At 48.1% G+C, this 13,923-nt stretch overlaps 1 protein-coding gene across 2 annotated transcripts; it reads left to right on the top strand.

Moving 5' to 3' along the window:
* Positions 1–6,235: 6,235 nt before the first annotated feature.
* On the top strand, positions 6,236–13,918 carry LOC112266606 (lectin-like). 2 transcript variants are annotated; one of them, XM_042312132.1, is made up of 6 exons: positions 6,236–6,404; positions 6,970–7,062; positions 8,048–8,199; positions 11,026–11,166; positions 12,901–13,015; positions 13,459–13,918. In XM_042312132.1, exons 2-6 carry the CDS (start codon positions 6,987–6,989, stop codon positions 13,530–13,532), a joined length of 558 nt encoding a protein of 185 aa, XP_042168066.1. In that variant the 5' UTR covers positions 6,236–6,404; positions 6,970–6,986; the 3' UTR covers positions 13,533–13,918. The 2 variants fall into 2 exon arrangements, with proteins under 2 accessions (XP_042168066.1, XP_042168065.1); XM_042312131.1 differs by having other exon boundaries at positions 6,243–6,404; positions 6,961–7,062.
* The last annotated feature ends 5 nt before the right edge of the window (positions 13,919–13,923 follow it).

The following is a 13,923-nucleotide window of genomic DNA, read 5'->3' as shown; positions in this document are numbered from 1 at the left end:
AGGGTGCAGGTAGTGCATAGAGGTAGGGGATAGAGGTAGGGTGCAGGTAGAGGCTAGAGGTAGGGTGCAGGTGGTGCCTAGAGGTAGGGGATAGAGGTAGGGGCTAAAGGTAGGGTGCAGTTTGGGTCTAGATGTAGGGTGCAGGTTGGGCCTAGAAGTAGGGTGCAGATAGGGGCTATAGGTAGGGTGCAGGTGGTGCCTAGAGGTAGGGGATAGAGGTAGGGGATAGAGGTAGGGTGCAGGTAGGGGATAGAGGTAGGGTGCAAGTAGGGCCTAGAGGTAGGGTGCAGGTAGGGCCTAGAGGTAGGGGATAGAGGTAGGGGCTAGAGGTAGGGTGCAGGAAGGGCCTAGAGGTAGGGTGCAGGTAGGGCCTAGAGGTAGGGGATAGAGGTAGGGTGCAGGTAGGGGCTAGATGTAGGGTTCAAGTAGGGCCTACAGGTAGGGTGCAGGTATGGGATAGAGGTAGGGGCTGGAGGTAGGGTGCAGGTAGGGGCTAGAGGTAGGGTGCAGGTGGTGCCTAGAGGTAGGGGATAGAGGTAGGGGATAGAGGTAGGGTGCAGGTAGGGGATAGAGGTAGGGTGCAAGTAGGGCCTAGAGGTAGGGGATAGAAGTAGGGGCTAGAGGTAGGGTGCAGGAAGGGCCTAGAGGTAGGGTGCAGGTAGGGCCTAGAGGTAGGGGATAGAGGTAGGGTGCAGGTAGGGGCTAGATGTAGGGTTCAAGTAGGGCCTACAGGTAGGGTGCAGGTATGGGATAGAGGTAGGGGCTGGAGGTAGGGTGCAGGTACGGGCTAGAGGTAGGGTGCAGGTAGGGGCTAGAGGTAGGGTGCAGGTTGTGCCTAGAGGTAGGGTGCAGGTAGTGCCTAGAGGTAGTGGCGAGAGGTAGGGGCTAGAGGTAGGGTGCCAGTAGGGGCTAGAGGTAGGGTGCAAGTAGGGGATAGAGGTAGGGTGCAGGTAGTGCCTAGAGGTAGGGTGCAGGTAGTGCCTAGAGGTAGGGTGCAGGTAGTGCCTAGAGGTAGCGTGCAGGTAGGGGCTAGAGATATGGGTGCAGGTCGTGCCTAGAGGTTGGGTGCAGGTAGTGCCTAGAGGTAGGGGCTAGAGGTAGGGTGCAGGTAGGGCCTAGAGGAGGGGTGCAGGAAGGGCCTATAGGTAGTGTGCAGGTAGGGCCTAGAGGTAGGGTACAGGTAGGGTCTAGATCTAGGGTGCAGGTAGTGCCAAGAGGTAGAGTGCAGGTAGGGTCTAGAGGTAGGGTGCAGGTAGGGGTTAGAGGTAGGGTGCAGGTAGTGCCTAGAGGTAGGGTGCAGGTAGGGTGTAGAGGTAGGGTGCAGGTAGGGGTTAGAGGTAGGGTGCAGGTAGTGCCTAGAGGTAGGGGATAGAGGTAGGGTGCAGGTAGGGGCTAGAGGTAGGGTGCAGGCAGGGGCTATAGGTAGGGGCTAGAGATAGTGGGCAGGTAATGTTTAGAGGTTTGGGCTAGAGGTAGGGTCAAGTAGGGGCTAGAGGTAGGGTATGGGCTAGAGGTAGGGTGCAAGTAGGGGATAGAGGTAGGGTGCAGGTAGTGCCTAGAGGTAGGGTGCAGGTAGTGCCTAGAGGTAGGGTCCAGTTAGTGCCTAGAGGTAGGCGCTAGAGGTATGGTGCAGGTAGGGGCTAGAGATATTGGTGCAGGTAGTGCCTAGAGGTTGGGTCCAGGTAGTGCCTAGAGGTAGGGGCTAGAGGTAGGGTGCAGGTAGGGCCTAGAGGTAGGGGGCTAGAGATATGTGTGCAGGTAGTGTCTAGAGGTAGGGTGCAGGTAGTGTTTAGAGGTAGGGGCTAGAGGTAGGGTGCAGGTAGTGTCAGAGGTAGGGTGCAGGTAGTGTTTAGAGGTAGGGCCTAGACTGCACCCTACCTCTATCCCCTACCTCTATCCCCTACCTCTAGGCACCACCTGCACCCTACCTCTAGCCCCTACCTGCACCCTACCTCTAGCCCCTACCTCTAAAAACTACCTGCACCCTACCTCTTGCCCCTGCCTGCACCCTACCTCTATCCCCTACCTCTATCCCCTACCTCTAAACACTACCTGTACCCTACCTCTGACACTACCTGCACCCTACCTCTATCCCCTACCTCTATGCACTACCTGGACCCTACCTCTATCCCCAACCTGCACCCTCCCTCTAGCCCCTACCTCTAGGCACTACCTGCACCCATATCTCTCAAATCAAATCAAATCAAATTTTATTTGTCACATACACATGGTTAGCAGATGTTAATGCGAGTGTAGCGAAATGCTTGTGCTTCTAGTTCCGACAATGCAGTAATAACGAACAAGTAATCTAACTAACAATTCCAAAAAAAACTACTGTCTTATACACAGTGTAAGGGGATAAAGAGGGTGCAGGTAGGGTGCCTACCTACCTATCCCCTACCTGCACCCTACCTCTAGCCCCTACCTGCACCCTACCTCTAGCCCCTACCTCTATGCACTACCTGGACCCTACCTCTATCCCCTACCTCTATGCACTACCTGGACCCTACCTCTAGCCCCTGCCTGCACCCTACCTCTAGCCCCTACCTCTAAACACTACCTGCACCCTACCTCTGACACTACCTGCACCCTACCTATAGCCCCTACCTCTAAACACTACCTGCACCCTACCTCTAGACCCTACCTCTATCCCCTACCTCTAGGCACTACCTGCACCCTACCTCTATCCCCTACCTCTAGCCACTACCTCTAGGCAGTACCTGCACCCTACCTCTAGGCACAACCTGCACCCTACCTCTATCCCCTACTTGCACCCTACCTCTATCCCCTACTTGCACCCTACCTCTAGCCCCTACTTGCACCCTACCTCTAGCCCCTACCTGCACCCTACCTCTAGACCCTACCTGCACCCTACCTCTAGCCCCTACCTCTAGCCACTACCTCTAGGCAGTACCTGCACCCTACCTCTAGGCACAACCTGCACCCTACCTCTATCCCCTACTTGCACCCTACCTCCAGCCCCTACTTGCACCCTACCTCTAGCCCCTACTTGCACCCTACCTCTAGCCCCTACCTGCACCCTACCTCTAGCCCCTACCTGCACCCTACCTCTAGCCCCTACCTGCACCCTACCTCTAGCCCCTACCTGCACCCTACCTCTAGCCCCTACCTGCACCCTACCTCTAGCCCCAACCTCTAGGCCCTACCTGCACCCTACCTCTAGGCACTACCTTCACCCTACCTCTAGGCACTACCTGCACCCTACCTCTAGGCCCAACCTGCACCCTACCTCTAGACCCAAACTGCACCCTACCTCTAGCCCCTAACTCTATCCCCTACCTCTAGGCACCACCTTCACCCTACCTCTAGGCACTACCTGCACCCTACCTCTAGCCCCTACCTCTAAAAACTACCTGCACCCTACCTCTTGCCCCTGCCTGCACCCTACCTCTTGCCCCTGCCTGCACCCTACCTCTAGCCCCTACCTCTAAACACTACCTGCACCCTACCTCTAGACACTACCTGCACCCTACCTCTATCCCCTACCTCTATGCACTACCTGCACCCTACCTCTAGCCCCTACCTGCACCCTCCCTCTAGCCCCTACCTCTAGGCACTACCTGCACCCATATCTCTAGCCCCTACCTGCACCCTACCTCTAGCCCCTACCTCTAGGCACTATCTGCACCCTAGATCTAGGCCCTTCCTGTACCCTACCTCTAGGCCCTACCTGCACCCTACCTCTAGCCCCTACCTCTAGACACTACCTGCACCCTACCTCTAGCCCCTGCCTGCACCCTACCTCTAGCCCTTACCTCTAGACACTACATGCACCCTACCTCTATCCCCTACCTCTAGGCACTATCTGCACACTACCTCTATCCCCTACCTGCACCCTACCTCTATCCCCTACTTGCACCCTACCTCTAGCCCCTACCTGCACCCTACCTCTAGCCCCTACCTCTAGACACTACCTGCACCCTACCTCTAGCCCCTACCTCTAGGCACTACCTGTACCCATATCTCTAGCCCCTACCTGCACCCTACCTTTAGCCCCTACCTCTAGGCACTATCTGCACCCTAGATCTAGGCCCTTCCTGTACCCTACCTCTAGGCCCTACCTGCACCCTACCTCTTGTCCCTACCTGCACCCTACCTCTATCCCCTACCTGCACCCTACTGCTAGCCCCTACCTCTAGCCCCTACTTGCACCCTACCTCTAGCCCCTACTTGCACCCTACCTCTAGCCCATACTTGCACCCTACCTCTAGGCCCTACCTGCACCCTACCTCTAGCCCCTACCTGCACCCTACCTCTATCCCCTACCTGCACCCTACTGCTAGCCCCTACCTCTAGCCACTACCTCTAGGCACTACCTGCACCCTACCTCTAGCCCCTACCTCTAGACACTACCTGCACCCATATCTCTAGCCCCTACCTGCACCCTACCTCTAGCCCCTACCTCTAGGCACTATCTGCACACTAGATCTAGGCCCTACCTGTACCCTTCCTCTAGCCCCTACCTGCAACCTACCTCTAGGCCCTACCTGCACCCTACCTCTAGCCCCTACCTCTAAAAACTACCTGCACCCTACCTCTAGCCCCTGCCTGCACCCTACCTCTAGCACCTACCTCTAAAAACTACCTGCACCCTACCTCTAGCCCCTGCCTGCACCCTACCTCTAGCCCTTACCTCTAGACACTACATGCACCCTACCTCTATCCCCTACCTCTAGGCACTATCTGCACACTACCTCTATCCCCTACCTGCACCCTACCTCTATCCCCTACTTGCATCCTACCTCTAGCCCCTACTTGCACCCTACCTCTAGCCAATACTTGCACCCTACCTCTAGCCCCTACCTGCACCCTACCTCTAGCCCCTACCTCTAGACACTACCTGCACCCTACCTCTAGCCCCTACCTCTAGGCACTACCTGCACCCATATCTCTAGCCCCTACCTGCACCCTACCTTTAGCCCCTACCTCTAGGCACTATCTGCACCCTAGATCTAGGCCCTTCCTGTACCCTACCTCTAGGCCCTACCTGCACCCTACCTCTAGTCCCTACCTACACCCTACCTCTATCCCCTACCTGCACCCTACTGCTAGCCCCTACCTCTAGCCCCTACTTGCACCCTACCTCTAGCCCTACTTGCACCCTACCTCTAGCCCATACTTGCACCCTACCTCTCGGCCCTACCTGCACCCTACCTCTAGCCCCTACCTGCACCCTACCTCTATCCCCTACCTGCACCCTACTGCTAGCCCCTACTTCTAGCCACTACCTCTAGGCACTACCTGCACCCTACCTCTAGCCCCTACCTCTAGACACTACCTGCACCCATATCTCTAGCCTCTACCTGCACCCTACCTCTAGCCCCTACCTCTAGGCACTATCTGCACACTAGATCTAGGCCCTACCTGTACCCTTCCTCTAGCCCCTACCTGCAACCTACCTCTAGGCCCTACTTGCACCCTACCTCTACCCCCTACCTGCACCCTACCTCTAGCCCCAACCTCTAGGCCCTACCTGCACCCTTCCTGTAGGCACTACCTTCACCCTACCTCTAGGCACTACCTGCACCCTACCTCTAGGCCCATCCTGCACCCTACCTCTAGACCCAAACTGCACCCTACCTCTAGGCCCTACCTGCTCCCTACCTCTAGGCACTACCTGCAAGCTACCTCTATGCCCAACCTGCACCCTACCTCTATGCCCAACTGCACCCTACCTCTAGGTCCTAGCCCCAACATATCTGGTGTTTACAGTTGTAGGTGTGTAAGCGATAACACTGCAGCTGCACACAGTAATGAAATAAGCAGACATATCTTTCATCAAATGATTCTCTTGCTATATTGAGTGTCTTACCAACACTTTTAATCACAAATACAATTTTCTCTAACTATGAATGAGATTCTGTAAGATCTGAATAAATTGATTAATTTAAGTACAAGTATATGGTGTTGTATGGTAAAATGATTGAGGGTCATAAGAAGTGAGAGATCTGACTACTATGAGGTGTTGGGGAGTTTTCAACACCTTTCAGTAGCCAGCCTCTGAGACAGCTGTAATTTAACTGTAGTTTATTGTGCTAGAAAGTAAGCATTTCACTGTACTTGTGCATGTGACAATAAAACATGAAACTTGAACCTTGCTGGTGTCACCACACCACAACAGAGTGTTAACAGGAAGTTTGCGTCTCAAATGGCACCGTAGTCCCTATATAGGGCTCTACTTTGGACCAGAACCCACAGGAATAGGGTGCCATTTGGGACGCAGGAGTAGAGGGGTGGGTATCTGTATCTGTAAGGACGGGGTGAGAATTATAGGGAGGAGGTGAGATTACATTTGCTATTAAAAGAAGGGAATACCAAATGAGAGAGAGAGAGAGAGAGAGCGGGAGAGAGAGAGAGGGAGAAGCAACCTAGTCCACTCTCTGGTAAGGTTATTTTTCAGATTACGTTGTGCAAATGTTCCTTTTTTTGTTGCTTTGCATTCATTTTTTAAAAGGAGCTATACATTATATACATATCATTGTTGCATTGTAATTTCAGATCATGTCTTTAATACATCTATGGTAATAGTGGAATGATAGTGTTTCACAATATTTATTTATTGGGGCACACAAAATTGCATTCTAATAGTGCATCCTTCTTATTGGGCAACAAACGAAGGACTCTTGTCAAATTGACCGGGACAAGCAAATCTTTATTTGTCAAATGGGACTGCTGATTGTTCCAGAGGCTGTGGCACTTTACAATCGGTTAGCGCGCGGAGCCACTCAAATTAACAATCCGTCAGGGCTCGGTACTTATAAATCGCCAGCCACAGTCAATTTGAGAACAAGAGATTTGTTTTAATGTCATTCACAGCATGTTGCTATAGACCATGATCTCAGATAATTTACCTGGTGAAATAAAGGTTAATACAATTGATTTATTTCTAAATGCATTTATTTAAAGGAAACCATTACTGATTGAGTTGTTGGTTTTAAGGAAACGCAGAATCAGAGGAAGCCAAGATGAAGTTTGTCAGCCTGATTGTGATGATGTCACTACTTGGGACAAAAATGGCTTTGACATTCCACAGAAGTACCGGTAAGAGAGTTGCATTGAATACAGTATGTGTTTTGATCAGGGGCACAATTTAGATTTTAGAAGTGGGGAGACATTACTTTTAATTTTTTATTCTTAGAATTTTTTAAAATCCAGTCAGATAAACACTCCAAACAGCCTACCCGACAGCTCGGAGGCGTCCGTATGGTCCTAAAGCAAACCGTTACCTCATTTTGTATCACATTTCAATTATAAAACTGGGGGGGGGGACAAAAATGCAGTCCCCCCCGTCCCCAGTGAAAGTTGCACCCCTGGTTTTGATGATAGTGCTGAAAGTTTTATTTACATTTTTCATGGTTATTATCGACCACAAGTTCTAAAACAATAATCTGTTTTAAACCTGAAAATGTGCTTTCCTCTTTCATGTCCAAATGAAAATGAGATGCATTCTTTACACAAATGTAGTAACTTACAGTATTTTTTGTTGCAGTAGATGTTATTGGTTATTAGCAGTCATAGACTGAATGTCACACCCATTTACAATGATAAATTATGATCAAATAGTAAAAGCCTAAACTAACACAATACTTTTAATATAATACAATGTTAAAATATGCAGTATATACTAAACAATAATAGTACAATGACAATATTGAGGCAGCAGGTAGCAGCCTAGTGGTTAGAGAGTTGGGCCAGTAACCGAAAGGTTGCTAAAACGCATGCCTGAGCTAACAAGGTGAAAATCTGTTGATCTGCCCCTGAACAAGGCAGTTAACCACACTATTCCTAGGCCGTCATTGTCAGTGAGAATTTGTTCTTAACTGATTTGCCTGGTTAAATAAGAGGTCTTAGGTAGGCATTTCTTAGGCCCCTGGGCTATATGGTGTGCACATTGATCAGTTTAGTGAATTATGGAATGGGAGAGTTCTGTTAGCAGCCTGTGAGTGTCATAGGAATGTTCAGCTTGTGGCTGTTTTCTCAGTACATAAGGTCCCAGGAGAGTAGTTATTCCATCATTGTCCCCTAGGTGGCGATGATGCTCCATTGTATCTCCAGGATGAGACTGCAGCGTGTGACATGCCCAAAGCCTGTGACCTGAAGAATTATGAAGACTGGTACAGGCTGGGCTCCTACTGCATCAAGTACTTCAAGGCTGCCCTCAACTTCACCGAAGCGGAGGTAAACAACATTCTATATAACAGGAGAACGACATTATAACATGATCAAAGCATGTTACTGCTCTACCTGGAGTCAGTCAGCCTGTCCATTCCAATACAATGGCAATACAGTGAAGTGAAGGTTAAATCCAATGTCTTAATTAGAGGTGTCTTCTAATGTCTTCATCTTACTCCCACTGGCGGACTTACCATTAGGCAGAAGAGGCAATTGCCTCAGGCCTCACATCATTTGTAGGCCGTCATTGTAAATAAGAATTTGTTCTTAGCTGACTTGCCTAGTTAAATAAAGGTTAAATAAAATAAAAATCAAGAAGCCTCATGACCCGGGCATAATTAATATAATATATAAATATTTCTCCGCTGAGAACCTCCATGCTTTGTTTGAGGCATAATAAATAAAAAAGTAAATAAACAAATCTGCATCAAAATGTGTCTAAACGAGAGATTTCTGTGTTTTTGCATTGCCTGGCTGAGGTAAAGTTACAGGAGACATCTCGAAAATCGGTCTTCTCACAAAAACATCTGTAGCGTCCAAACGGTTTGGCCTAGAAAATGTATATGACCCCTCTATGGAAACATAAAACAGTCACGAACACAAAGGTGTTTTGTTTGCTCTACTGTTCGTCCCCCCACAAGTGTCACGGGACTCGGTAAACGGTAACATGGTAAAAAGGATTAGCATTTTTTCCTGAGCTTTCTTAGTCCTATATCTCTCAGATCTTCCTTTTAATTTAATGTTGACTATCTGTTTTTCCATGTATGAATGTGTTATTCAATGCATTTCTATGGGCTAATAGCAGTAAGGCCAAATGCAATGTTTCATCAAATTATAACAACACTCCAAAAATTATACCTACAGGGGTCCTAATATTCTAGATCAAATATCTGAATTATCCTTGGTATGACCATCTTAAAACAATTCCATATGTTAGCTTAGTAGTAATCTCGCGTTGTCATACGTCCAAATCAAGTCGCTGTCACGACCTCCAGGGTTGTGGAGTAACAGATTACAAAAAAAACAGTAACTGTAATCCATTACGTTACCAGCTAAAATATTGTAATCAGATTACAGACTTAAAATTTCAGAACCTGGAGGAAAAACGTAATTCTAATTTGTCAGAAGTCTATACACAAAATCGACATGCATCAACTTATTTTGATCATCAACATCTGACCTTTTTAACCTGTCTCTCCTCTCTGGGGAGGTATTTAAAAGGGTAGATCAAGCTGAACCATTTCTATTTTGGCCTCTTTATCAAAAGTGTTGAAAAAACTTTGTAAATAATCAACTGACTGGCTTTCTTCATGTCTACAGGATTCTCTCTGGCATCTGGTTTCCGCTCAGGTTATGGATGTGTCACTGCAACCTTAAAGGTCCTCAATGATGTCACCATTGCCCTTGATTCTAAGCAATGTTGTGCTGGGATTTTTATTGACTTGGCCAAAGCTTTTGATATGGTAGACCATTCCATTCTTGTGGGCCGGCTAAGGAGTATTGGTGTCTCTGAGGGGTCTTTGGCCTGGTTTGCAAACTACCTCTCGCAAAGAGTGCTGTGTATAAAGTCAGAACATCTGCTGTCTCAGCCTCTGCCCTTCACCAAAGTAGTACCACAAGGCTCGATCCAAGGCCCCACACTCTTCTCAATTTACATCAACAACATAGCTCAGGCAGTTGGAAGCTCTCTCATCCATTTATATGCAGATGATACAGTCTTATACTCAGCTGGCCCCTCCATGGATTTTGTGTTAACCTCTCTACAACAAAGCTTTCTTGGTGTCCATCAAGCTTTCTCTGCCCTTAACCTTGTTCTGAACACGTCCAAAACAAAGGTGATGTGGTTTGGTAAGAAGAATGCCCTTCTTCCCACAGGTGTGATTACTACCTCTGAGGGTTTAGAGCTTGAGGTAGTCACCTCATACAAGTACTTGGGAGTATGGCTAGACTGTACACTGTCCATCTCTCATATCAAAGCTGCAGGCTAAAGTTAAATCTAGACTTGGTTTCCTCTATCGTAATCGCTCGTCTTTCACCCCAGCTGCCAAACTAACCCTGATTCAGATTTATAGAACGGCAGGTAAGGGTGCTCTCGCGGCTAGATGTTCTTTACCATGAGGCTATCAGATTTGCCACCAATGCTCCTTATAGTGCACTGCACTCTATACTCCTCTTTGAACTGGTTGTCTCTGTACACCTGTATGCTTATTAATAAAACCCTCTTAGGCCTCACTCCCCAGGGACGCCTGGTTTTCGACGAGGCCTTTTGACTCGAAGGGGATACAATTCACATTACTTCAATAAAACGATAGGTGCTGCTGATAATACTGCCATCGTCGTCGAGGCAGAGGACATCTATGTGTAGCCCATATCTGATGCTGGTATGACATGTCATACATGGGCTATTATAGCAAGACAGTGGCGCTGTTTCGCTTGCTTTCTCCGGCGAGATAGTTTCAGCCACTTGCGAATTGAAGGAAATTTGGCAGGTGCACAGCTCAGACGCTGGAATTATTTTGGATAAACGTGCGAAGGTAACCTTCTTTTTGAAGTGATTTGTTTAATTAACAATCAGATAAAACATCATGACTGGTTGTGTTCATGGCACATTAAAAGGTAATGCATTTTTATAGTTAATTACCCATGAAAAGAAAATGGTGCATGTGCATAAGAGTGGCCTCTGACTGGCCTCTGCCTTGGGCTCCAAATCACTACATCAGCACCTGCTTACTCGCTCTCTCTCTCCTTCCTCCCACTCTCTCTTTCTCTCTCACTAATTCACTCTTTCTCTTCCCACCACCTAATTCTCCTCTTCTCTCTCATCATTCTCAGACACAGTGTAGGTCTGCTGCCCCCGGTGGCCACCTGGTGTCGGTGCATAACAGTCAAGCCAACGACAACCTGCTTTGCGTGGTGATGAAGAACAACGCCAAAAGCCCTCGCATCTGGCTGGGAGGCTTCGAACTCTTCAAGGTAGGAGAGGAAGAGTGATGGATGGAAGCAGTGATTAAGACAGGGCGGATAGTGGGTGGAGGGAGGCAAAGTCAATGTGGGAGGAAAGAGTGACATGGGGAAAGAGAGAAGCTTTGCAGCACAACATTTAACATTGAACATATGATTGTCGTAAGATCTACATTTACAGTATTCAGACCACTTGACTTTTTACACATTTTGTTACGTTACAGCCATATTCAAAAGTGGATTCAATTGATTTCCCCCCTCATCAATCTACACACTACCCCATAATGACAAAAAAACAGTTTTTAGGCATTTTTGCAAAAAAATGGAAATATCACCTTTACATAAGTATTCAAACTGAGCACTTTCTTGAAGCATTCAAACTCAGCACTTTCTTGAAGCATCTATGGCAGCGATTACAGCCTCAAGTCTTCTTGGGTATGATGCTACAAGCTTGGCACACCTGTATTTGGGGATTTTCTCCCATTCTTCTCTGGAGATCCTCTCAGGCTCTGTCAGGTTGGATGGGGAGCGTCGCTACACAGCTATTTTCAGGTCTCTCCAAAGATGTTCGATCGGGTTCAAGTCCGGGATCTGGCTGGGCCACTGAAGGACATTCAGAGACTGGTTTTCATCAAGGATCTCTCTGTACTTTGCTCCGTTCATATTTCCCTCGATCCTGACTAGTCCCCCAGTCCCTGCTGCTGAAAAACATCCCCACAGCATGATGCTGCCACCACCATGCTTCACCGAAAGGATGGTATTGGCCAGGTGATGAGTGGTGCCTGGTTTCCTCCAGACGTGACGCTTTGCATTCAGGTCAAAGAGTTCAATTTTGGTTTCATCAGACCAGATAATCTTGTTTCTCATGTTCTGGGAGTCCTTTAGGGCCTTATGGCAAACTCCAAGCGGGCTGTCATGTGCCTTTTACTGAGGAGTGGCTTCCGTCTGGTCACTCTACCATAAAGGTGCTGCAGAGATGGTTGTCCTTCTGGAAGGTTCTCCCATCTCCACAGAGGAACTCTGGAGCTCTGTCAGAGTGACCATTGACTTCTTGGTCACCTCCCTTCTCCCCCGATTGCTCAGGTTGGCCGGGCGGACAGCTCTAGGAAGAGACTTGGTGGTTCCAAACTTCTTCCATTTAAGAATGTTGGAGGCCACTGTGTTCTTGAGGACCTTCAATGTTGCAGACACTTTTTGCTACCCTTCACCAGATCTGTGCCTCGACACAATCCTGTCTCGGAGCTCTAGGGACAATTCCTTTGACCTCATGTGGGAACTTATAGAGATAGGTGTGTGCCTTTCCAAATCATGTCCAATTAATTGATTTTACCACAGGTGGACTCCAATCAAGTTGTAAAAGCGTCTCAAGGATGATCAATGTAAGCAGGATGCACCAGAGCTCAAATTTCGAGTCTCTTAGCAAATGGTCTGATTATTTATGTAAATAAGGTATCTGTTTTTTATTTTTAATACATTTGCAAAAATGTACAAAAAACTGTTTTCGCTTTGTCATTATGGGGGAGTGTGTGTAGATTGATGAGGAAAAGGTTTTATTTAATCCATTTTAGAATAAGGCTGTAACATAACAAAAAATGGAAAAAGTGAAGGAGTCTGAATACTTTCCAAATGCACCGTACATTTGTTTTTATCACCTCCGGTCTTTCTATCACTCTCTTCTTCTATCCACATTTATATCACTCCCCTCTCTCTTCTATCCACATTTCTCTCTCTACCTCCTTCTCTCAGTCTGGTAAGTTTGTGTGGACTGACGGCTCCAGCTGGAACTTTGAAGCGTGGACCCCTGGGGAGCCCATCTCCCGCTGGACGAGCCGCGAGGACTGTGTGGAGATGAACTGGAGCAGTAAGAGATGGAGGGGGGAGTGATGGGATGGATGGATGATTTTTACTTGCAATGGCTGTGATATGTGTTTGTTTTCACCTACTTTAGTTGAATGCACTGGCTAACAGCTAAAATGACAAAAATGTGAATGAAACATTTCTTGGAAGGTGGTGGGAAGAAATGGTATTTTGAACTTCTGTCTGTCTGTCTGTCTGTCTGTCTGTCTGTCTGTCTGTCTGTCTGTCTGTCTGTCTGTCTGTCTGTCTGTCTGTCTGTCTGTCTGTCTGTCTGTCTGTCTGTCTGTCTGTCTGTCTGTCTGTCTGTCTGTCTGTCTGTCTGTCTGTCTGTCTGTCTGTCTGTCTGTCTGTCTGTCTGTCTGTCTGTCTGTCTGTCTGTCTGTCTGTCTCTCTCTCTCTCTCTCTCTGTCTCTCTGTCTCTCTCTATATTTGTTCTCTATCGCCAAGAAATTGGGAAATGGAACGACCACACGTGTTTCACCAAGAAGAGCTACGTGTGCTCCTTCAAGAACAGAGTTTGAGGACGAATATCCACGCTCACATACTTAGTATGAAGCAGCAATGTATTGGGCATGCTTTCTCCAGTGGTGTGTTGGTATAGACTGTGTGTCTGTCTGTGTAACACCAACCCAGTCCCCTGCTCCTCTCTCTTGGGTTGTGACCGAAATGACACCCTGTTCCCTATAGAGTGCACTACTTTTGACCAGAGCCCCATGGGCCCCCTGGTCAAAGTAGTGCACTATAAAGGATAGGGTGTCATTTTGGACTCATCCTGCTCCTTTCCCCAACGATCCCAACCCACAGATCTCCCACGGTGAAACCAAACCACATAGAGATGTGCCTGCTTTTAGCAAACTGAAAAATGCATTAAAAAATATATATAAATAAAGAGTGTTAAGCAAGTAAACACCT

The sequence above is a fragment of the Oncorhynchus tshawytscha genome, linkage group LG34, assembly GCF_018296145.1.
Source record: "Oncorhynchus tshawytscha isolate Ot180627B linkage group LG34, Otsh_v2.0, whole genome shotgun sequence".
Lineage (NCBI taxonomy): Eukaryota > Metazoa > Chordata > Actinopteri > Salmoniformes > Salmonidae > Oncorhynchus > Oncorhynchus tshawytscha.
This window is presented reverse-complemented; position numbering and strand designations above follow the sequence as displayed.